Here is a 21,798-nt window from a genome sequence, read left to right on the forward strand (position 1 = left end):
AGAACTGTCAATCACTTCGCGCCGGGAGGGCGGGGTTAGCGGGCGGCGCGCCTCGAACTGCGCATGCTCGACTAGAATGTCAATCACTTCGCGCCAGCGGCGGCGAACCTCGAATTGCGCATGCTCAGTACCTTACGCATAACTTGTGTAATGAAATGAGTGCTATTTTGTGTAACTTCCCCAACCCCCCAGATAAGAACACCAGCCAGCTTCGGCTTGCCACCTTTGAAAATAAAAGTATATTATTAAAAAAAACGATTAAAATTAGTCATTTTAGTTTAGCAGTTAAAGAGAAAAATAAAATGCATAAATTGAACCTTATTCCTCACTAAATTTATGGACGGTCCCTACCAGGTGGCTTGGCCGCTAGGAATTGTTTGCGCATGCGTAGTACGATATAATGGGTGGGGGTGACCATGCGCAGTAAATTGGTCGAGCCGTTGGCCGCACTGAGGTCACTTCCGGCGAGGCGCTGGGCTGCGGGAGCGATGCTGCCGCCTGTAGCTGGCGGAGGCTCGAGCAGGAAGTGAAGGAGTTGCTGAGGTGAGGGGGCCGTCGGCACGGTAACCGCTGCCAGTATCGTGGCCGCTTCAAGATTGGGTGGTGGGGGGGAGATAAACTTTTTTGGCATCCACACTGAGGGGGCCGTCGTTGTCGTCGGAGCGAAGTCAGCAAATGGAGAGTGAGCGCTGGGGTTGGGGCCGGGGGTGGATGGGGGCAAGCGACGGGGAAGCCAGCGGCGGCCGTGCGGTGCGAAGTACCCGTGTCTTTCCTCAATTGAAGTGAGTTAAAAAATTCTCCCATTCTACTCCAACTGGAAAGAAATTACTGTCGATGGTGGAACGCCCTCCTGCCCCCAAACCGTGAGCTGTCATTGAATTGCTGGAACTGGGAAAGAAAGAGAGAGACTTGCATTTGTAATCGCCTGTCGTCCTTGGCCTGGCCTATATGTGACTCCAGACCCAAATCAAAAAAATACTTGCATTTATATAGTGACTTTCACGATCTCAGGGTGTCCCAAAGCACTTAATAATTAAGTACTTTTGAAGTGTAGTCACTGTTGTAATGTAGGAAACGCGGCTGTCAATTTGTGCACCGCAAACTCCTACAAACAGCAATGTGACAATGACCAGATCATCTGTTTTTGTTATGAGGGATAAATGTTGGGTAGGATACCGAGTTATAGTGCAATGGGATCTTTTCTGTCCACCTGAGAGCAGACAAGGCCTCAGTTTAATGTCTCATCCAAAAGACGGCACCTCTAACAGTGCAGTACTCCCTCAATACTGCCCTGGAGTGTCGGTCTGGATTTTTGTGCTGAATTTTCTGGAGTGGGACTTGAACCCACAACCTTCTGACTCAGGGGCGAGAGTGCTACCCACTGAGCCGTGGCTGACACAAAAGACAATTCTAGAAGGGTAACCGTATAGGTTGCAACTGGATATTCTCAAGGCTGGGTCGGGTTTGTTAACGGGACCAAATTGGATTTGACAAAAATAATCAACCCACCTAATCCTCAACAAAGTACCTGATAGAAACTTATCAGGCCAGTCCATAAACAATGAGGCCATGTCTCTGAAAACTTGCAGCCCTTGCACTTTGTGTCTTTGCACATTTGTCGTTTCAAATAGTGCTGAGGTTTAATAGTGTCTCCCTAGATCACCAGGAATTTTATATTATTGAGGTTGTTTTCTCTCCTCAGAGTATTCAAAACACTGCCACAGCCTGTCTAGAAGTTGCCTTTAGTCTCCAAGAATGTAGGAACTTGGTTGTAGTTGGACTACTTTTCAGCTGATGCAAAGCAGGTTCAGGTGCAAGTTGATGTAAAAGTAGCAACATAACTTGAAGAGTTTGTTATCGGCAGTGCAGTGGTGTGACACCTCATCCGGGAGACTGTCTTTGCAGTAATGGATCTTTCTTGGCCCTAGCTGGAGACTAACTCCAGTCCGATGCTAAGCCAGGCTCAAAAAATGCTCCGATCCATTAGCTTGTTTTTTTTTGTCTAGCGATTCCTATGATGTCTTACGTTTTCTCTAAAATTAGTGTTGAATTTTTTCCAGTGTACTGCAAAATACAGCTTTGGTTTGCAACAGGAGTAATACAGTACATCATTTTTGTCTCTTAAAACATGTAAACCTTCTGATCTAAATTGGCCTTAAAGGAATAAAACGGTTGTTAATCTGCGTACAATAGTGCATGGATGGTTTGGGAAATTATCAAATGGTGAGATAGCTAACTGCTAGGGTGAAATACTTGGCTTTATTTGTCTTGGTGACTCTATTCCTACCTGGTACAGCACAGATTCCCACATCAGCTGAATTTCCCATGATTTTGGATCTACCGCTATCAGCAGTGGGCTTGATAGCATCATGAATTGTGTCAAAAGTAACTGTTGCACTGATATTGACCCTTCAGATAGCTGTGTAAGAAAAATAACATCCTGCTGAGATTGATCAGCCAGTGTTGGAATATATCTGTGCAATGATGGGCTTTTTTTATACTCCTTTTATTGTTCTGGTATTGCACTGACAGTGAATCATAAAATTTTACAGTACAGAAGGATTCCATCTGGCTTATTGTGCCTGTGCTGACTCATCCCATTGCCCTGGCCTTTCAATTTTTTGTTTCACTGCATTGTGATACTTTTGTTCCTTCTATGAAGCATTTGGCAATTTCACTGCTGCTGATCTACAAGCTTGTTTCGCAAGTACTACTGCAAGTGGTGGTAGTTACATGCAAATTTTAGAACCATAGACTAGTACAGCACAGAAGGAGGCCATTCGGCTCATCGAGTCTGCGCCGGCTCTTTCGAAGAGCAATTAAGTGCTTAAGTTCTCAAGTTTTGGACTGAAGTTTGGGAATCCTTATAACTCGCATACCTATGTTAAGATTATAGGTTTGGAGGTCTGCAGAGTGTTGATTCTACTGTAAAGTGCACAGCTCGTTTAGTGGGTGGATTGATATTTTAAGGCATGAGGGAATAATATTTTAGAGAATGCATGAGCCAAGAATGTAAAATATTTTCTCTCAGTAGAGTTGAATCTCAACTTGCATACTACCCTCTGCATAATCAACAGAATGAAGCTTAACATAATATTGCTTTATTCTTGCATGATTCATTCCTAGTGTATGTATAAACTCATTCATAAAGTGCCTTTAACGTAGAGACACGTCCCAAGGTGCTTCACGGCTGCATAGTCAGGTAAAAATGAACACCTAGCCCATAGAGGGAGATGTTGGGAGGGATGACCCAAAGCTTGGTCCGAGAGGTAGCCGGCTTTGGGAACATGGGGACTAGTTGACTGCAAGTACAGCCACCAATGGTGTGGGTCAGGGAAGGGATGCGCGAGAGGCAGAATCAGAGGAATGAAGAGTTCCGGGGGGTGGGGGGTTGTAGGGCTGGAGGCGGTTCGAGGTCGGGCGTGGCAAAGCCATGAAATCAATGTCCATCATGCGCTATTCTGATGGATTTTTTTTTAAGACTGCATGACCATTGTGTCAGATAATGTTGAAGGAGCTTACTGCCTAAGGCTCCTCTGATCATAGTGACTGCATTTAAAACCAAGCAGCTAGTCTAAACTGAGACACTGCTTTTTGTAATATTTTCTGTCTCCCAGCACCAGTGTGACTTGTCTGAGTTTTAATCCAATATTGCATTATATATTATAAAAGTCAACAAGTCACTTTTTCTGCCAATCACTGATAATGAGGCTTAATTCTGTTCATTTGAAAGGTGGCGATAGTGCATGATCTGTTTCCTTCTGATTTACAGAGCTGAGCAAAAGGAGATTCAATATTTTACTGTGTGATTCCTCGAGTGAAAAGCGTGTTACTTTGTTGTGTGAAGGAGCAGGTGCAGGGGTTTAAACCGTGTTTATATTTGGTACTGAATGATAGGTTAGATCAACGAAAGGTATCTCTTTTTCTGCCACATAAATATTTTAAATTCACCCATCTACTTGCGTCTTTATCCGGCTTCTGATGTGTGGGTTGGCTGTGTGTAATTCAGCATTAATTTTTCAGGAGTGCATGAGGCAGTCATCAGTGTGATTAAATATATTTGTTTCAACCTTGAGAAACCTTGTTGAGCTGTCGGCCTGACTCGCCCATTCATTTAATGAATGAATACAGAAAGTCAGAACTCATTATGTTGTATGAGAAGTTCACAAAAAATTAGTTTTCTTTCTCCCTCCCCCCCCCCCCCCCCCCCTCCTCTCAACTCTTGCTGGGATTTTCTTCCCACTGGCAGTAAGGAGCCTTCTAGTATCCTTGTACAGATGACCATTCTTCATGCGAACGTACACATTGTCAGACTATTTGACTTTGGAGAACATCACTGACAAGCCCAAGCCTGTCCTTGCCCTAAGAGGTCATTCAGTAGCAATTAGAATGAGAAATCCTGCTTGCTTGTTCCATGGCCCAAAGGTGCTCAGACCACCTGTAACACTCCATGGAAAAACTACTGTTGATTTGCCAACAAGATTTCATTCATTAAAAAGAGCCAAAGGCTTGCATTTATATAGCGCCTTTCACAACCTCAGTACATCCAAAAGCGCTTTACTGGCAATGAAGTCCTTTTTTGAAGTGTAGACACTGTTGTAATGGAGGAAACGTGCAAGCCAATTGCACACAGCAACGTCCCACAAACATCAATGTGATAATGACAGATAATCTGTTTTAGTAATGTAGGTTAAGGGATAAATATTGGCCAGGAAACCCAAAGATACTCTTTGAATAGCACTATGGGATCTTTTACGTCCACATGAGCGGACAGATGGGGCCTCAATTTAACGTCTCATTTGAAAGACGGCACCTCTGACAGTGCAGCACTCCCTCAGCACTGCACTGAAGTGTCAGCTGAGATATGCTCAAGGCTCTGGAGTGGGACTGGAACCTGTAACCTTCTGACTCGGAGGCGAGAGTGTTGCTTCTAAGCCATGGCTGACACCAGCTCTGTGCTGTCAGCTTGCATATCCATCAAGTTATAGCTGTGAAAACTTTCTCCAAATCTGGAAGATTGTAGTCATTGTTTTGGCCTCCAGCCCTGAATTCTGCTCTCTTGCCATTTACTCAAACGCCCTCAAACAGAATCAGAATTTGAAATCCAGGCCCTTCTCTTCAAACTCTTCCAAATCCCTCCATGGCGTTGCCCCATCTTATCTCTGCAATAGCCTTCAACCTTGTGTCCCTTTGGACATTTTAGTACTCGGACTCTGCTTTTTGTGTATTCCCCCCCCCCGCACCACCACCCCCTTTTTCCCCCAAGGCTGCCATGGCTCTTCCCGTCATGAATCCGTCTCCCTCTCCACCTTCCTCCAACTTTAAAAGCTTCTCAAAACCCAACTTTTTGACCAAACTCTTTACTTAACTCGCACACCATTCCTTCCTTTATCTCTTTTTGTCTATTCTTTTTGCTCTGTTCTTAGGTGCCAGGTTTTCAAACTGGGTTCACCAGATCTTGGGGGGGCGGGAGGAGGTAGGTAATCAGATTTCTGTATTTTCATCAATTTGACAAGCTACAGGCACGCCACTTCTTACTGCTATATGCTAATAACACACAGCTTTGGAATAATATAGGGCTATTCATTGGGTAGCTGGCACTGTCTCAGCAAGAGACCTGTGGGAATATTTGCAGGGGCCCCAACACACGAAAATTTGAAACACACTGCTTGGTTTTTTTGGTCAGTTATTGCCTGGCTACGCTTCTGTGTAGCACTTTGCGATGTTTCCCTATGTTAAAGACGCTCTATAAATGCAACTTGTTGTTGTTTGATCCTGTGACATGTTTCTGGGTGATCTGCACTTGTATCGTGTGTTAAAATCTGCAATAGTCATCTCCGATATCATTCGGAAAAGGTCAACCGATTGCCATGGACAAATTGATTATGGCAAGCTTTTAATTGTCGCCAGCAACTTTAATTTGAAACTTAATTTCCCTAGCAACCATCTCTCAATGGCATAATTCAAATGTAAAAATTGTCAATTTTTTTGATTTGTGAAACGATAGTCTTTCTGTGGGCCCTTTGGCACTGAATTGCTGTGTGCCCTGTGTCTTTACGTTGAAGCAGGTTGTTCTCGTACACAAGAGAAGCCATCACTTAATTATTGAATATGTCTTTATATTGCTGTTTCCACCCACCCCCCCCCCCCCTCCCCACAGTGTGAAAAAGTGAACAGAAGTTGAATATTGAAGAACAAACAATTCTAGCCTAGGAAATCTGAAAGACCTGGCAGGAAGTAGAATTGAGGGAATGGACAGATGGTGTTTCGTAGTGGTCACAAATGGACTCAGTTACCCACTGCCTCTCTTTGATTGTGCTTTACACTATGGTTAGAATTGTGGATGCCTCACAAGCACATTCACAAGACTAGGAAAATCCATAATGCTCATGTCCAGGGAGAAGATAAAATGGTAGTTTAGATATTCTGTGATGTATTGCACTTTCAAATTGGGTGCAAAGTGCTGTTTGTTTCTAGTGTCTTTGATGTTTAACGTGAAGATTTTCCTTGTTTTTAGTGGTGCAGAGGTTATGAACGTGACCAGACCTTGACTCGTTTTTGTCTGGCTTGCACACACCAACCACGGCGGGACAGATTAAGCCAACTGTGTGCAGAGTCACCATTTATCTGCAGCGAGAGATGTCTGGGGACACCTGCTTAACGTCACTGTACCCACCTTCTGGAGCCAAACCCAAGACCATCAGCTTTAAAGGAGGCAGCATGGGGAACAAATACATCCGGTTAAATGTTGGAGGCTCCCTGTACTACACCACTGTTCAGATTTTAACTCGACACGATACTATGCTAAAGGCAATGTTTAGTGGAAGAATGGAAGTGCTCACTGACAAAGAAGGTGAATATAATCTAACCAGTTGTACCAGAAGTAACCAAGACAGTTACTTTAGTTTTTGAAATGTATATCCCAAAAGATGTGATGGCAAGTAATGTTGAACATTAATGTACTAAAATGTGGGAAAGTGGTAGAATGTGGCTTTTCTCCCCCCCCCCCCCCCAGCATTTGCCACTGTTTCCAACCTGCCAGATCATTGGAGAGCAATTATAAATGTGATGCCTGGTGTGTGATGTGTCGCTAACAAATGTTCTTTAGAAATAATTGATGTAGGAGATGGGTACTAGTATGGATATGAATCCTGACTGCCGCTTTTGTTATGGGAGTTCAGCATACGCTATAAAGTAAAGCTGCATGGCGCTCAATTTAATTGTAAAAGGACTTCTCAAACCAAATTGAATAGTGTAACCTGCAATTATTTTTAATTACCGAAATGTAATATTGTATTGGTTCATTTTTAGAATTGTCTATCACACATGGGTGTGATAAAGATCATGTCTTAAGTTAGATCCCAGTAAACACAGGACAGCTTTAAAGATAAATGCAGTGAATTTTACATGCCTGTGTTTTAGTAATTACAGGGATTAGCAGGTTGCATGTTTCAAATTAGCACCGTGCAGCTTTAATGGGATAATCTTGCCTGGGATTGTTTGGCTCCGAAAAAGTATGCTTTGGTCGCAAACTCTGTAGAGCATTGCAGGTGAGGAAACAGTTACAAAGCGAAGTAGTTAAATTATTGAGAAATAAACCTTACTGTAGGTCCTACTAGTATACAAGCCTACCAGTTACAGTGCTGCATTCTCCTGTTATTATTTGCAGTCTTTGTAAATTTGCATCATGTCATACAAATATTTAATTATACAAATTCTACAGTCCACCTTGCACACAGGAATAGAGCTGTTGGTCTAGGATAAGAGCATGGGAACAAAACAAGGCTATTTTATTAAATTGAGAAATCTAGGTGAAGTGCCAAGGCCCATAGCCTAGAACACCACCAAGGTTGGAGAGAAGATAAACCAAGTAGTATTTAGCTGATGCCAAGCTTTGGGTGTTAAACGCTTGGAGATTCTTGGATGAAGGGAAGACTGTGAGGGAGGTTTAAAAACTTCCAACTTTGAGGTCTTGGGAAAGACTAGAGTAGAAAACAGTTTTCTCCGTCCAGTTTTGGGACCCAATCTGACCATTTTTCATTGTTTTCCTACAAGAAAATTATATATGAACTGGGAGCCAATCCAATATCGTTTTGAAATTTGTTTTTTCTAAATGATGCCACACTGCAGCAGTCAAGTGATGCAGCAAGTTTATTTATCTGCAGGGGGTCTGTTCATAAATTATTGACTCTTGAGCATAAAAAAGTTATTAAAAATCTCTTCAGTTTAACTCCTGGTTTCTTTGGATTACGATCCTATTGTCTCATGTTCCACAAAGCAACTCTCTCTGACTACATTATCAATTCCCTTCATTTTAAAAACTCCAATCTTATTTAATACCAGCAATTCATCACAGTGTTAACTAGCTAGCAAAGTTCTCATTGGCTTCATGGAGCAGCGGTAACTTTTAGCTATTCAAATGTCTTTTTAAAAACCAGGTTTGTAATATTCAATACCATAAGATATCCTAATAATTTCACAATTTAGTTATCACCTTGGTAGAATATCTAAGCTCCTGACCCAGCCCATCACTTCCAATTCCATGGTCTGGTCAGAAAATGCCACTACAGATAATGAAGGGGCACTGGGCTTGTTGATGGTAAATCACTAACTACCGAGGGCTGTGAAGGCTAATTCAATAAATATTTTCAAGAGAGAATTGGATATATTTCTGAAGGCTAAGGGGATTAAGGGTTACGGAGAAAAGGCGGGGACGGGGTACTGAACTGGTAAGATCAGCTATGATCTCAGACGAAGATCAGCCATGATCTCATTGAATGGCGGAGCAGGCTCGAAGGGCCGAATGGCCTACTCCTGTTCCTATCTCTATGTTTCTATGTACAGTCACTGAGCTAGAAATTTAAAGCCATATCTGAATGAAATGGCACTGGATTTTTTTTTTTTGATGTGGCAACTAAATTGCTAGAGCAAGGTAACATAAGAAATAGGAGCAGGAGTCGGCCATTCGGCCCCTCGAGCTTGCTCTGCCATTCAACAAGATCATGGCTGATCTTCAACCTCAACTCCGCTTTCCTGCACTATCCCCATATCCCAACAGGTATAATCTACTTGAATTTTCAGATAGTATTCAATACAGTTCCATATGGACTGTTTACAGGGATTAAGTTTATAGAATTTGTGGTAAATTAGATAACTAGATTGAAAATAAGGTAATCAATGGAAGAGCTCTAACTGGGGGGAGGAGGAAGAGAGACAGACGGTGACTAATGGAGTTCCAGAGGATCGATTCCTGGTTGTCTGATTCACACAATCAGCAAACAATACTAAGGAGGGCACTTCTTCTTTATAGTGTTCTAAGATTTGATGAAGACAGCAAGCTTTCTGAACAGGTGATGAGTGTGAGGGTGATTGATAGCACTCCTAAAAAACTGAACCAATGGACAAATGGGTTTTAATGTGGATAAATGTATTACTTTGCACATTGGAGTAGGAAATGTATGTGATGATAAAGTGGCCTTTAGCAAAAGTGGAAAAGAATTTGGGTGTGATGATTAACTTCACAGAAAAACCCAGTCAATGTGATCTTATCAAATTGGCAACATTTGATGTTGGGTTGCATCTCGTGGACATGCAGTGACTACTATGTATTCAAATGCTGCAGCCATTTTGTACACGGCATGATCTGACAAGCAGCAATGAGCTGAATAACCAGTTAATCAGTTTTTGATCTTTGTTGAGGGAGGAATGTTGGCTATGGTATGGGAGAATTATTTGCTCCTCTGAATAGTTCCAGAGGATCTTTTGATGTCCACCAAAACCATTGAGGCCTCTGTTCAGTGGCTAATCCCAAGGATGGCATCTCTGGTCTTGGAGCACTTGCTCAGTGCTAGGGTTGCAAAATTCTGGGAATTTTTAAAAGAGGAAACTTTCCATGGGAATTTATGGGAATTTTGAGTTTTTTTGCACACTGATGGTTTTTGTCTCTGACCCTTATATTATCTTTGTCGTCAAAATAGACATACTGTTCCATACAAATAAAAACAGGCTTTCAAAACTTTATTTAGGTTATAATTTTGAACTTTATTGAACCCCCACAAAAAAGACCCATCTAAAATTAAATAAAAAGAGTGTCAGCTTATTTAGCCTGTAATTTGTCCTTATTTTGTCCCTTTGAGTCTTCTACTCATGAGTCTTCTGAATCTTCTACTCCTCCTGATTCTCTGACTCTGGCTCTGACGTGTCCATTTCCTCCTCTGTGTCAGTGTCTAGCTGTGTGGTGGACACTTCTGTATCTGGCTCAATAAGTTGTAGGTTCGCCCGGATAGCCACCAGTTTCTCCACTCTCTTGTTAGTCAGCCTGTTGCGCACCTTTGTATGCGTATTCCCAAAAAGTGACCAGTTTCGTTCAGAGGCCGCTGATGAAGGTGGGATTTGGAGTATCACCGATGCAATAGGTGACAGGGCCTCAGATGCACAAAGTCCCTTCCACCAGGTATGTGTACTGATATGCTTGCATGATTCCCATATCCCATCCCCATTCCAAAGACCTTGCTTGGTAGAGAACTTTGCCCACATCCAGATTGAGATGGTGTGAGAGGGTAGAAATCACATTGTAAGCGCTGTTGATCTGTTCTCCAGAAAGTATTGGTCTCCCAACATGCTTTGGGTCCAGCATGTATGCTGCAGCATGAATCGGCTTGACACAAAATTCTTGACGCGTCTGTATGAATTGAACAATTGCCTTCTCCTCTGCTTTGAGCAGCAGGGATGTGGGTAGGGCAATGCTGATTTGTTCTTTTAAATCAGTAAAAAGCCTGAGAACATCTGACAAGACTGCGTCATCTCCTTCAATCTGAGCAATTGCAGATGCTACTGGTGAGAGTAGTTTAAGGCTGCTAACCACTCTCTCCCAAAACACATCATCCAGCAGTATTTTCTTGATGGTGGTTTCCATATCCCCAGACTGGGATATTGCCATTTCTTGCAGCGACTCCTTACCCTCCAGAAGGCTGTTGCACATTATGACAACACCACCCCATCTAGTGTTGTTGGGCAGCTTCAGTGTGATGTTCTTGTTCTTTGTCATTTGCTTGGAGTTGTAGGTTGCTGCAACTACCTGTTTTCCCCTGACATTCTTAACAACTTGCTTGGCTCTCTTGTACAGTGCTTCCATGGTTCTCAAACCCATGATGTCCTTGAGGAGCAGGTTAAGCCCATGAGCTGCGCACCCAATAGACGTAATATGAGGGTAGGCCTCCTCCACTTGAGCCCAAGCAGCCTTCATATTCGCAGCATTGTCAGTAACTACTGCAAAGACCTTTTGTGATCCAAGATCGTTGGATAAATGCTGCTGCATCTTTGTGGCATTCTTTACATATGGCTTTCTACAGTGTTTGCACATGTACACAGTCTTTCCATCTTTAATGCCTGGGGTAAAATGCTTCCACACATCCGACAGTAAACGTGGCATTGTTCTATGCAGAGAAATAAAGGGCATTCATCTCTGTGTCGAACTGCGGTCGATCAGCACGATTGCAACAGGGTGAGTACATTTTTGCTGATGCTCCATGTGATGGAAGCATGACCTGTACACACACGACGCTACATCACCAATAGTGTATTATTTTGTATATTTTAAATTGAAGGACAACAGAGTTCAACAAGTAACTGGTTTATTTTGTATAAAGTCTGATTTACTTACTGCATCATCACAACATCAGCAGAAAACAAAATGACTTCCCTCAGGACCCTAAAATAGCAGTCTTACAGATGCCTGCAGGCCAATCACAATTCGATATGCAAATATTACAAATAGAGGGAGCTAATCGCTCATCCACTCATCCAACCAATCAGGACACATTTGTTCACAGTCACACACAAAACTTGTAATTATTAAAACAAGCCAAGTAAGAAGATAAACATATATTGATTAAGAAATTCCTTAATAATTAAGATTCCATCTCTGTTAGTAATTTTAAGAGAGGACCTGTGGGGGAAAAAAAAAAAGAAAAATACAAAAAAAACAATATTATGCTAGCATGTGCTTTTTTGGGCAAAATTCCCAAGCTAAACTTCCCGTGGAAAATTTCCGGAAATTTACCGGAAACTTTCCACCCCTTTGCAACCCTACTCAGTGCTGCACTGGAGTGTCAGCCTCGGTTACGTCCTGAAATGCTGGAGTGGGGTTTGAACCACAACCTTCGGAATTAAGAGTACTGTCAACTGAGCCGGGTTGACACCGAGGAATAGAAGAATAAGTGCAGATAATTAAATGATGGTGGGACCATAGAAATGACTTGTTACTTAAGAAAGATGAATAACTTAATACGTAAGCTTAGATCTGCTGAAGGTTTGCTCAAATTGCAGTTGAGGGGTAGGAAGATACTTTGGAGAGCCTTTCTTCCAGCAATTTAAAATGGGGTTAATAGTACAAGCAGATTGTACATGGATGGGTTTGATGGGCCAAATGGCCTTTTTACCCACAGTATCCTCCTCTTTGTCATTTAGTGGGTGGGAAACAGAAGGTCCTTGGTTTTACCTTTTTGTAAAGAATTAGCATCTGGTTGTAACATATCCTTGCCTTGAATTACACCCCTCCACTGTGGACTATTTGGTATTTTTCCAAACAGGTTGGATTCTTATTGACCGTTGTGGGAAACATTTTGGCACTGTTTTGAACTACCTGCGGGATGACTCGATTATCCTTCCAAAGAGTAGGCGTGAAATAAAGGAACTGTTGGCAGAGGCTAAATATTACCTCATTCAGGGCCTAGTGGACGTCTGTCAGACAGCTTTGCAGGTAACTTGCAGCAGGTGCTGTCTTTCTGTTAGCGCAATGAAATAGTTTTTTTTTTCTAAATGTGATGTAATAGTGTGTCATTTTGGATGTGGTATAAAAAAAATAGCTCTACTAATAAACATCTTGTAGCACAAAAACTTCACCAGTATACCCTCCGGTGTCAGCACAAGCACCAAATCCCAGATAAAAGTTGTATTACGAATAGGTGCAATGCGAAATGCCTAACTCTGCCACAATGAGGGACCATACCCTCAAATTCCTAGGCGTATGTTCGCTACATCAGTGAGAATTCTTCTCCTCCGTCCCACCCGCCATCCTCGAATGAGATCGCTAATTTAGTGATGGGAACTGGGTTGAAAGTGGCTGCACTCCGTTCACTTAGGATCTCTAGAGCTGATGGAAAGTGGATGGAGGCTTTCGCACCATCAGTCTAGGCAGCATTCAACCCTAGGCCCACAAACAGAATGTTAACTCATTGCAATATCCAGCCATCTTGTTATAAGAAGCTACAGTGATCCTTGTTCAAAAAAAAAATTGCTGCTCATATTTTTGTTATTCAGGGTATAGAGAAAACAAAATGAAGAATGAGCTCCTTGAGCTGAACAAAATTAGATTCTACCTATTTTGTATTTAACCCATTTTTAAAATTGAGAAACTTTAGTGCAGGGTTAAAATCCACAACAGAAAAGAGGAGGCGAGTCAGCAAGCAGTGATTAGAGGACAGCATGCTTGGGTTTTACAAGCCTGTAGATTGTAGCAGAAACTGAATACTGATGGGACTTTTAAAAGTTGGCCATAAGCTTTCACTAGAAAATAAGAAAAGGGTCACATTTGCTGAATAATCTCAAGTAACATAATTAAAATTCTCCTTTTGTGATGGTTGCAGAAGCAGGGAGTTGATGAAACTATGCAGCTGGCATACCCTGCTGGTAGTAAAACACTCAATGGTGCACCACACATGACCCAGGAATAACACACCACAATTTCCCTCACTGTCTCCCTTGTGCAGCAGGAATATTTTCCACATTTACAATACTCGGCACAAGTTGAGTTGTGATCGCCATAGCAACCGCATGCCATTCTCCTTAGCTGTTTCTAAAATACTGCTGTGTGAAGAAAAGTTTAGTGTTTGTTTCCATTCATTGGTGACTTTTTCGCCTCTGCGTTAATGATTTGATTTTCTTTAGGAAAAGAATGAATGCTGTGAAGTTGCGTGCACAATCCCCATGATCACCTCTCCCAAGGAGGAAGAACGCCTAATTGAAACATGTGCTAAGGTCACAAGACTCTTGTGTGTCTTTTTATTAAATGGAAGAACTTTTCTCAGACTTACTGCTCCATTCTCCATACTTGTCTTACTAAGAGCTAACTGCCTTTTATTCTTTGCTAACAGCCGGTTGTGAAGCTGCTGCACAACAGGAGCAACAACAAGTATTCCTATACTAGGTATGATGCTGCTTCTAATTCACATTGGGCTCTGCCATGTTTGATTCGTGTAGCCTTACCAGCTTCTTGGGATTTGTTTTATTCATTTGAATCACATCCAACACACATGCAATACAGCTAATAAAAAGTGGGTGGGGGGGGGGGCGCGTGGAGATTGTTGGGGAGGGTTGGAACAAGCAAAGAGATTCTATAAGATTTATTGCTTGAAAACATTAAATCTAATAACCTGGAAAGGGGGCAGAGCAGCTTTTCAGTGGGCTGTTAACTTGCTGCTTCTTGAGCAACAGCACTCCCCAGTGAATGGCCATCAGTGATGCTCTTTACCAGCCAGTAGAAGCCATACAGCAGTGGGCTTTGATGTTCTGTTCCAAAACAATAAAATATTTAGAAATGGTTTCTTGCCCCCCCCCCCCCCCTCTTCACACTCCAAATCCCCCAAACTCTATGCAAACCTATCTGCAAGGACCATCCTTCACATAAGATCTGCAAAAAGCTAAATCCACTCCTGACTTGGTTTGGTAATGTGCCAGTTAATAAAGTTAAATGCTATGTGTGTACAGTGGGTGAGGGTGCAGGTTGTACAGATAAAGAAAAACTTCTGTTAAAGCCCAGACCAGTAAATTTGCATACTTGGAAAAAATAAATCTGCCCTGTATCCTGTAAATGGGGAATGGTAAACGGGCCCTGATGCAATGCTGTATTTTCCTGATGTTGCCATGTATTTAAATCATGGGGGCTCGTATGATCTGACAATCGCAAGACACAGTCTCGCTGTGTTAAGTGCTACTTCTCTTGCATGGATGCAAACGTCAGAATAAGAATGAACTCAAATGCGACTTAGTAAAAGACACTGGAGCATACACCATTGCCAAAATCAAAGAACTGTACCATAGTCATAGCTCCCTTTCTCGTGTGTGAAAGAAACATAAAGTTACCCGGGAACAGTACCCGTGGATTGGAGGGTAGCTAATGTTACCCCAATATTTAAAAAGGGGGGTAGAGAGAAAGCAGGGAATTATAGACCAGTAAGCCTTACATCGGTTGTGGGCAAAATGCTAGAGTCCATTATTAAGGATAAAATAGCGGAGCACTTGACAAATGGGGAAAGGATCGGACAGAGTCAACATGGATTTACAAAGGGTAAATCGTGTTTGACTAATCTGCTGGAATTTTTTGAGGAAGTAACTGGTAAAATAGATGGGGGAGAGCCAGTGGATGTGGTGTACCTTGACTTCCAGAAAGCCTTCGATAAGGTTCCACACAAAAGATTATCATGCAAAATTAAGGCTCATGGGATTGGGGGCAAAGTATTAACGTGGATAGAGAACTGGCTGGCGGATAGAAAACAGAGAGTTGGAATAAACGGCTCGTTTTCGGAGTGGCAGGCAGTGACCAGCGGGGTGCCGCAAGGATCTGTCCTGGGACCCCAGCTGTTCACAATATATATAAATGATCTGGATTAGGGAATTGGATGCAATATTTCCAAATTCGCTGACGACACTAAACTAGGAGGAGGGGTGGGCTCTGATGAGGATGTCAGGAGGCTACAGTGCGATTTAGACAGGTTGGGGGAATGGGCGGATACGTGGCAGATGCACTATAATGTGGATAAATGCGAGGTTATCCACTTTGGGGGTAAAAACAGGAGGGTAGATTATTATCTAAATGGCAATAGATTGGGAGATGGGGAAGTGCAGAGGGACCTGGGTGTTCTTGTGCACCAGTCACTGAAGGAGAGCATGCAGGTGCAACAGGCGATTAAGAAGGCAAATGGTATGTTGGCCTTCATATCAAGGGGGTTCGAGTATAGGAATAGGGATACCTTACTACAGCTGTACAAGGTGCTGGTGAGACCGCATCTGGAGTATTGTGTACAGTTTTGGTCGCCCCATCTGCGGAAGGATGTTCTTGCCATGGAAAGAGTGCAACGGCGATTCACCAGGCTGATACCTGGAATGGCGGGAATGACCTACGAAGAGAGATTAAATAGTTTGGGCTTGTACTCACTGGAGTTTAGAAGATTGAGAGGGGATCTCATCGAAACATATAAAATTATGGCAGGCCTGGACAGGCTGAATTCAGAGAGAATGTTTCCAATGGCCGGGGAGCACAGAACCAGGGGCCACAGTCTAAAAATAGCGGGCAAATCATTTAAAACAGAGATGAGGAAGAATTTCTTCACTCAAAGAGTGGTGAGCCTGTGGAATTCCCTGCCACAGAGGGCTGTGAAGGCTAATTCAATAAATATTTTCAAGCGAGAATTGGATATATTTCTGAAGGCTAAGGGGATTAAGGGTTACGGAGAAAAGGCAGGGACGGGGTACTGAACTGGTAAGGTCAGCTATGATCTCAGACGAAGATCAGCCATGATCTCATTGAATGGCGGAGCAGGCTCGAAGGGCCGAATGGCCTACTCCTGTTCCTATCTCTATGTTTCTATGTTTCTATGTTAACATAAGAACATAAAAAATAGGAGCTGGAGTAGGCCATTTGGCCCTTTGAGCCTGCTCCGCCATTCAACAAGGTCATGGCTGATGATCTACCTCAACTCCACCTTCCCGCACTATCCCCATATCCCTTAAGATGAGAAGAAGCCATTCCCTTTAGTAAAAAGATGTCCAAACGATGGTCTGTGGGCCACATGAAGCCTGTAAGCCCTGGTAATTTCTATTTTTTATTCTTTTCTGTTTGAATCCGATGGGCTTGCAGGTTTGGGAAAGACTGTTCTTGCTGCTGTTGCCCCATTGGTGATTAAATCCTAAATCAGAACACAAGATCTGTTTGTATCCACAGCTTGAGATATATGCCAGCTGATGGGAATATTGATTTAAACTTTGTATGTGGCCCAAGAGGCTCCATGGTCTGCATCTAAGCAACCCACAAAAATAAAAGTCTTGCACAACCTGCTATTGTATTTGACCTTGCCTAGCCTAGCATGCAACTACATTTTGAAAAGTCCCAATGTTTCTATATCTAAAACTAATTGCATAAAAGTTTGTTAGAATTTTATACGTTTCAATGAGATCTGACAGGGCTAGACAGACTGGATGCAGGGAGGATGTTTTCCCTGGCTGGGGGTCTAGAACGAGGGGTCACAGTCTCAGGATACGTGGTAGGACATTTAGGACTGAGATGAGGAGAAATTTCTTCACTCGGAGGGTGGTGAACCTGTGGAATTCTCTATCACAGAAGGCTGTGGAGGCCAAGTCACTGACTTTATTTAAGAAGGAGATAGATCGATTTCTAGGCACAAAAGGCATCAAGGGGTATGGGGAGAGAACAGGAATATGGTAAAGATAGAGAATCAGCCATGATCATATTGAATGGCGGAGCAGGCTCGAAGGGCTGAATGGCCTGCTCCTGCTCCTATTTTTTAATGTTTCTATCATGTATGTGGTCAATATAGAAACATAGAAGATAGGAGGAGTAGGCGATTCGGCCCTTCGAGCCTGCTCCGCCATTCAATGTGATCATGGCTGATCATCCAATTCAGTACCCTGTCCCTGCCTTTTCCCCATATCCCTTGATCCCTTTAGCCTCAAGAAATATATCCAACTCCTTCTTGAATATATTTAATGAACTGGCCTCCACCGCCCTCTGTGGCAGAGAATTCCACAGGTTCACCACTCTCTGGGTGAAGAAATTCCTCCTCATTTCAGTCCTAAATGGCTTACCCCTTATCCTTAGACTATGACCCCTGGTTCTGGACTCCCCGGCCATCAGAAACATCCTTCCTGCATCTAGTCTGTCCAGACCTGACAGAATTTTATAGGTTTCGATGAGATCCCCTCTCAATCTTCTAAACTCCAGTGAGTATAAGCCCAATCGACACAATCTCTCCTCATACGTCATTCCTGCCATCCCAGGTATCAGCCTGGTGAATCTTCGCTGCACTCCCTCCATGGCAAGAACGTCCTTCCTCAGGTAAGGTGACCAAAACTGCACACAATACTCAAGGTTGTATTATACATGTCTCTCTATTCTACATTTTTAACACTACCAAATTTCAAGATTTAAACCTTAGAGGAGATGAGGTTTAGCTTTATATATAAAATAGACTTGTTTGGGTTATTGTAACCTAATGAAAGTACTCTCCAAGCAAGCTTTCAAAGATCTTGAAATGCCTACTGTAACAAAATCCTTCACACAACTGCATCAGTGTTTCTGCGCTATCGCTAACAGCTGTTATTTAATACAGGTTGTTTTGTTTTCTCAGCAACTCTGATGACAATTTGTTGAAGAACATTGAACTGTTCGACAAGCTGTCCCTGCGATTTAATGGAAGAGTGCTTTTTATGAAGGACGTCTTGGGAGATGAGATCTGCTGCTGGTCATTTTATGGGCAGGGCCGCAAGCTTGCTGAGGTTTGCTGTACTTCAATCGTGTATGCAACAGAAAAGAAACAAACCAAGGTACATGAAAGATGGCCTCTATATAAATAAACCGATACAGTAGTAGTGTACCTTTAGCAATACTCGAACGATTGATTTTTGTGCCTGGTCTTCTGATACAAAGTTATTTTAAGCATTGTTCAGTGGTACTCCAATATGCTGTACCATGATTTGGCAAGTCCTCTGCCTTGTACAGGATGGAGGCCAAAGGACTTGTTTCCATTGAGTTGACATTCTGCTGTGACCAGGCTTGGAGGGAGGGGTGGATAGGGGAGGGGGAGGGACGGGTGGATAGGGGAGGGGTAGAGTGGGATGCGTGGCTGGGGTAGGGAGGGGTGGCTAGGGCAGAGGTAGGGATGGAGGGGTGGATAGGGTAGGGAAGGAGGGAGGGGTGGATAGGGTAGGGAAGGAGGGAGGGGTGGATAGGGCAGGGGTAGGAGGGAGGGGTGGATAGGGCAGAGGGAGGGAGGGGTGGATAGGGCAGGGGGAGGGAGGGGTGGATAGGGCAGGGGTAGGGAGGGAGGGGTGGATAGGGCAGGGGTAGGGAGGGAGGGGTGGATAGGGCGAGGGGTAGGGAGGGAGGGGTGGATAGGGCGGGGGGTAGGGCGGGAGGGGTGGATAGGGCGGGGGGGAGGGAGGGCGGGGGGTCGATGGGGAGGGGTGGATGGGAGGGGCGGGGGGGGAGGGGTGGACGGGGAGGGGGGGACGGGGGGGGGGCGGGTGGACGCGGCGGGGGGAGGGGTGGACGGGGCGGGGGGAGGGGAGGGGTGGATAGGGCGGGGGGAGGGAGGGAGGGGTGGATAGGGCAGAGGGAGGGAGGGGTGGATAGCAGCGAATTACCTTAAAGGACACTCTTAGACATCTTCAAGTGACTGGCCTAGCCAGTGGATGCAGGATTTCAGTATTCCTCTATTGTCTTAAAAAATTGTCTTGGGGTTGGCATATGATGTAGAGAAATTTAAAGGATCTAGGTGTTGCAAAGCATTCAAGCACAGTCCTTTCACCTTGAGAACTAGGTTGGACTTCAGGACAAACAGCTGAGATGAAAGTCTCCTCTCCACTGACGGAGTGTCCTGAATGACATTTAATTTGGGATGTCTCACCTTGTTACTCACAGACATGAAAGGAAATTTATATATGTGGAAAATGTGCCAAATTCACCAGCCAGCACTTTGCAGCTTTAATTGTTGTCTAATATTTCTTTAATTGTACAGGTTGAATTTCCAGAAGCGCGAATTTATGAGGAGACGTTGAATGTCTTGCTTTATGAAACTCCACGTGTACCCGATAACTTGCTGTTGGAGGCTACTAGTCGAACATCTGGTCAGGGATCGCACAGCGAGGATGAGGAGGCATTGGAAGTTAGAGATCGTGTACGTAGAATACACGTGAAAAGATACAGCTCCTATGATGACAGACCTCTTGGACACCAGCTGGCCTACAGAGACTAAAACTGTAACCAGATTGTTAGGTGTGACAGTATTTACATTAAAAAAAAAAACTTTTTTATCTACTAATAGTCACCAACATACGTGTTATTCTGGAATATGAAGACAACTGACTGACTAGAAAGAAAACCTGTGTGCTTTCGAGTTTAATTTTCTTTAATTTGTTATAATGTTGATTTTCAGTCTTCTGGAGGGTAAAAAAAAAAAGCCTTATAAGTAGAGCTGAAATACTTGTCAAATGTTGTGTATAAATTTGCCTTAACTCCATTCTAGATGATCTTTCTACTGATCTTTAGCATGGGTTCAGAAATCTGAAATCCAACTTGTTACAGCACTGTGGCTAGCCTGTGGCAGTGGAGATGAAGTTTGATGCCAGTGCATTGAATTGACATTCGACTGTGACCATCCCAGAGAGAGGGAAAAATCACAGTGGGAGTCATTCCCAGATATCTGGATCAGAGCACAGAGGCTTGGGATCAAATACCCCTCCTGCCCTTTTTGCCACTGTTGCTTTATAGCTTTTGGGGGGTAAATAAAAGGATTCTACCCTCAAAAATATCACAACAGGGAAGTCCCAAGCATGTGTCTAAGCCTGGGTGTCTTGCTAATTTCATACTTGTTTTGCTCCCCTTCCTGTTCTGTATGGGTCAATATCGTACCACATAGTACATTTACTTCCTGAGCCATTGAGGGTGCCTTAGATTACACCTATCAGACTATTCTCAGTCATGCATTTCTGTATTCAAAAAATATAATTTTTTTGGGGTGGAGGAGAGCGAGAACAGGAAGGGCAGTTTTCATTCCGTTACCCTTTCCCAAAAGTATCCTTCCAAGTCAAATTACCTCTGCACCTTAGCATTCCAGACACCTAACATGGTAGCTGTAAATTGGTGAACGTACAGCATTTGCGGCTGAGGCCAGCTCCTAATCTATCCAAAATGGTAGTGCTTTAATACATCCCACCTTTGTTACAAGTCTTGCTGAACTGTGGCTCCCAACTCCTTAGTACAATATGTGACACTTGGTTCTCATTGTGCATGGTGGAATATATTTTACGTGCTGTGTTTTTAGTGGAATCTGCCTAGGGAATTTTTTTATTGTGCAGCAGTGGTAGTATGGGATGATAATTCATATTTTCTTCTCCCTTTAAAATAATAGAAACACAAATTTGCAGGTGAAAATAATCTTGACTGGACCAAAATGTTAAATTTTCTATTTTTGTATTCAGTGTGCCCATTGTTTGTCTTTGAGAGTGTGCACCTGGGATGGGATACTTGACACTATTGTGCACTGTTTAGGTCAGAGTAGTGACGTGCCTAACCTTTGCTTGAAACTGACCTACAATTTGTTTTACTAACGTAATGTAATTTTTTTTTTTACAGTTGTATTTAAATAACATGTGCGAGTAGCTCGAGTGATTGATGGTTTAACGTTCAACCAGAAAGGTGGTTTTGTGGGTTGATGTTTGAGAACTGCCCGTTACTGAAAGTGTTTAATGGAATTCTGCCTTGCACCATGGCTGTCATCAGGTCAGGGGTGAAATAACTAGCGTAATCCATCCTGTACCCTGAATCACGCCGCCTGCAGGCCAACTATAGAGCAGTCTGAAAAAGGTCCTAGCTGATGCGAAATTAAGGAGCACGCCTGCACAATAAATGTGGAGTCAAATGCCTTTTCTCTCCAGATGAGCAAGGAGAAAGGCGACTTCTCCTGCTCCATCTCTCCCTTCCAGTGTTGCCTTCTGCTTCCCCAG

The 21,798-nt window shown here is 43.3% G+C and overlaps 1 protein-coding gene across 3 annotated transcripts; it reads left to right on the forward strand.

Moving 5' to 3' along the window:
• The first annotated feature begins 388 nt into the window (after positions 1 to 388).
• LOC147102421 (BTB/POZ domain-containing adapter for CUL3-mediated RhoA degradation protein 2) lies at positions 389 to 21,453 on the forward strand. 3 transcript variants are annotated; one of them, XM_085964837.1, is made up of 7 exons: positions 389 to 543; positions 6,518 to 6,853; positions 12,591 to 12,760; positions 13,948 to 14,037; positions 14,154 to 14,206; positions 18,423 to 18,618; positions 19,812 to 21,453. In XM_085964837.1, the coding sequence occupies exons 2-7, from the start codon at positions 6,640 to 6,642 to the stop codon at positions 20,046 to 20,048; spliced, it is 960 nt and encodes a 319-aa protein (XP_085820963.1). In that variant the 5' UTR covers positions 389 to 543; positions 6,518 to 6,639; the 3' UTR covers positions 20,049 to 21,453. The 3 variants fall into 3 exon arrangements, with proteins under 3 accessions (XP_085820963.1, XP_085820964.1, XP_085820965.1); XM_085964838.1 differs by lacking the exon at positions 389 to 543 and adding an exon at positions 579 to 682; XM_085964839.1 differs by lacking the exon at positions 389 to 543 and adding an exon at positions 716 to 782.
• The last annotated feature ends 345 nt before the right edge of the window (positions 21,454 to 21,798 follow it).

This window comes from Somniosus microcephalus, chromosome 22 (assembly GCF_052327205.1).
Source record: "Somniosus microcephalus isolate GS21.2 chromosome 22, FLI_Smic_1.0, whole genome shotgun sequence".
In the NCBI taxonomy this organism is placed as follows: domain Eukaryota; kingdom Metazoa; phylum Chordata; class Chondrichthyes; order Squaliformes; family Somniosidae; genus Somniosus; species Somniosus microcephalus.

What these genes read in the sequence shown, in the direction of transcription:
- LOC147102421 (XM_085964837.1), top strand. Translation starts at nt 6,640, where the DNA reads ATGTCTGGGGACACCTGCTTAACGTCACTGTACCCACCTTCTGGAGCC. An exon ending in TCTGTCAGACAGCTTTGCAG is followed by an intron (nt 12,761 to 13,947) that starts GTAACTTGCAGC and finishes GATTTTCTTTAG; the next exon opens with GAAAAGAATGAATGCTGTGA. An exon ending in CAGAAAAGAAACAAACCAAG is followed by an intron (nt 18,619 to 19,811) that starts GTACATGAAAGA and finishes TTAATTGTACAG; the next exon opens with GTTGAATTTCCAGAAGCGCG.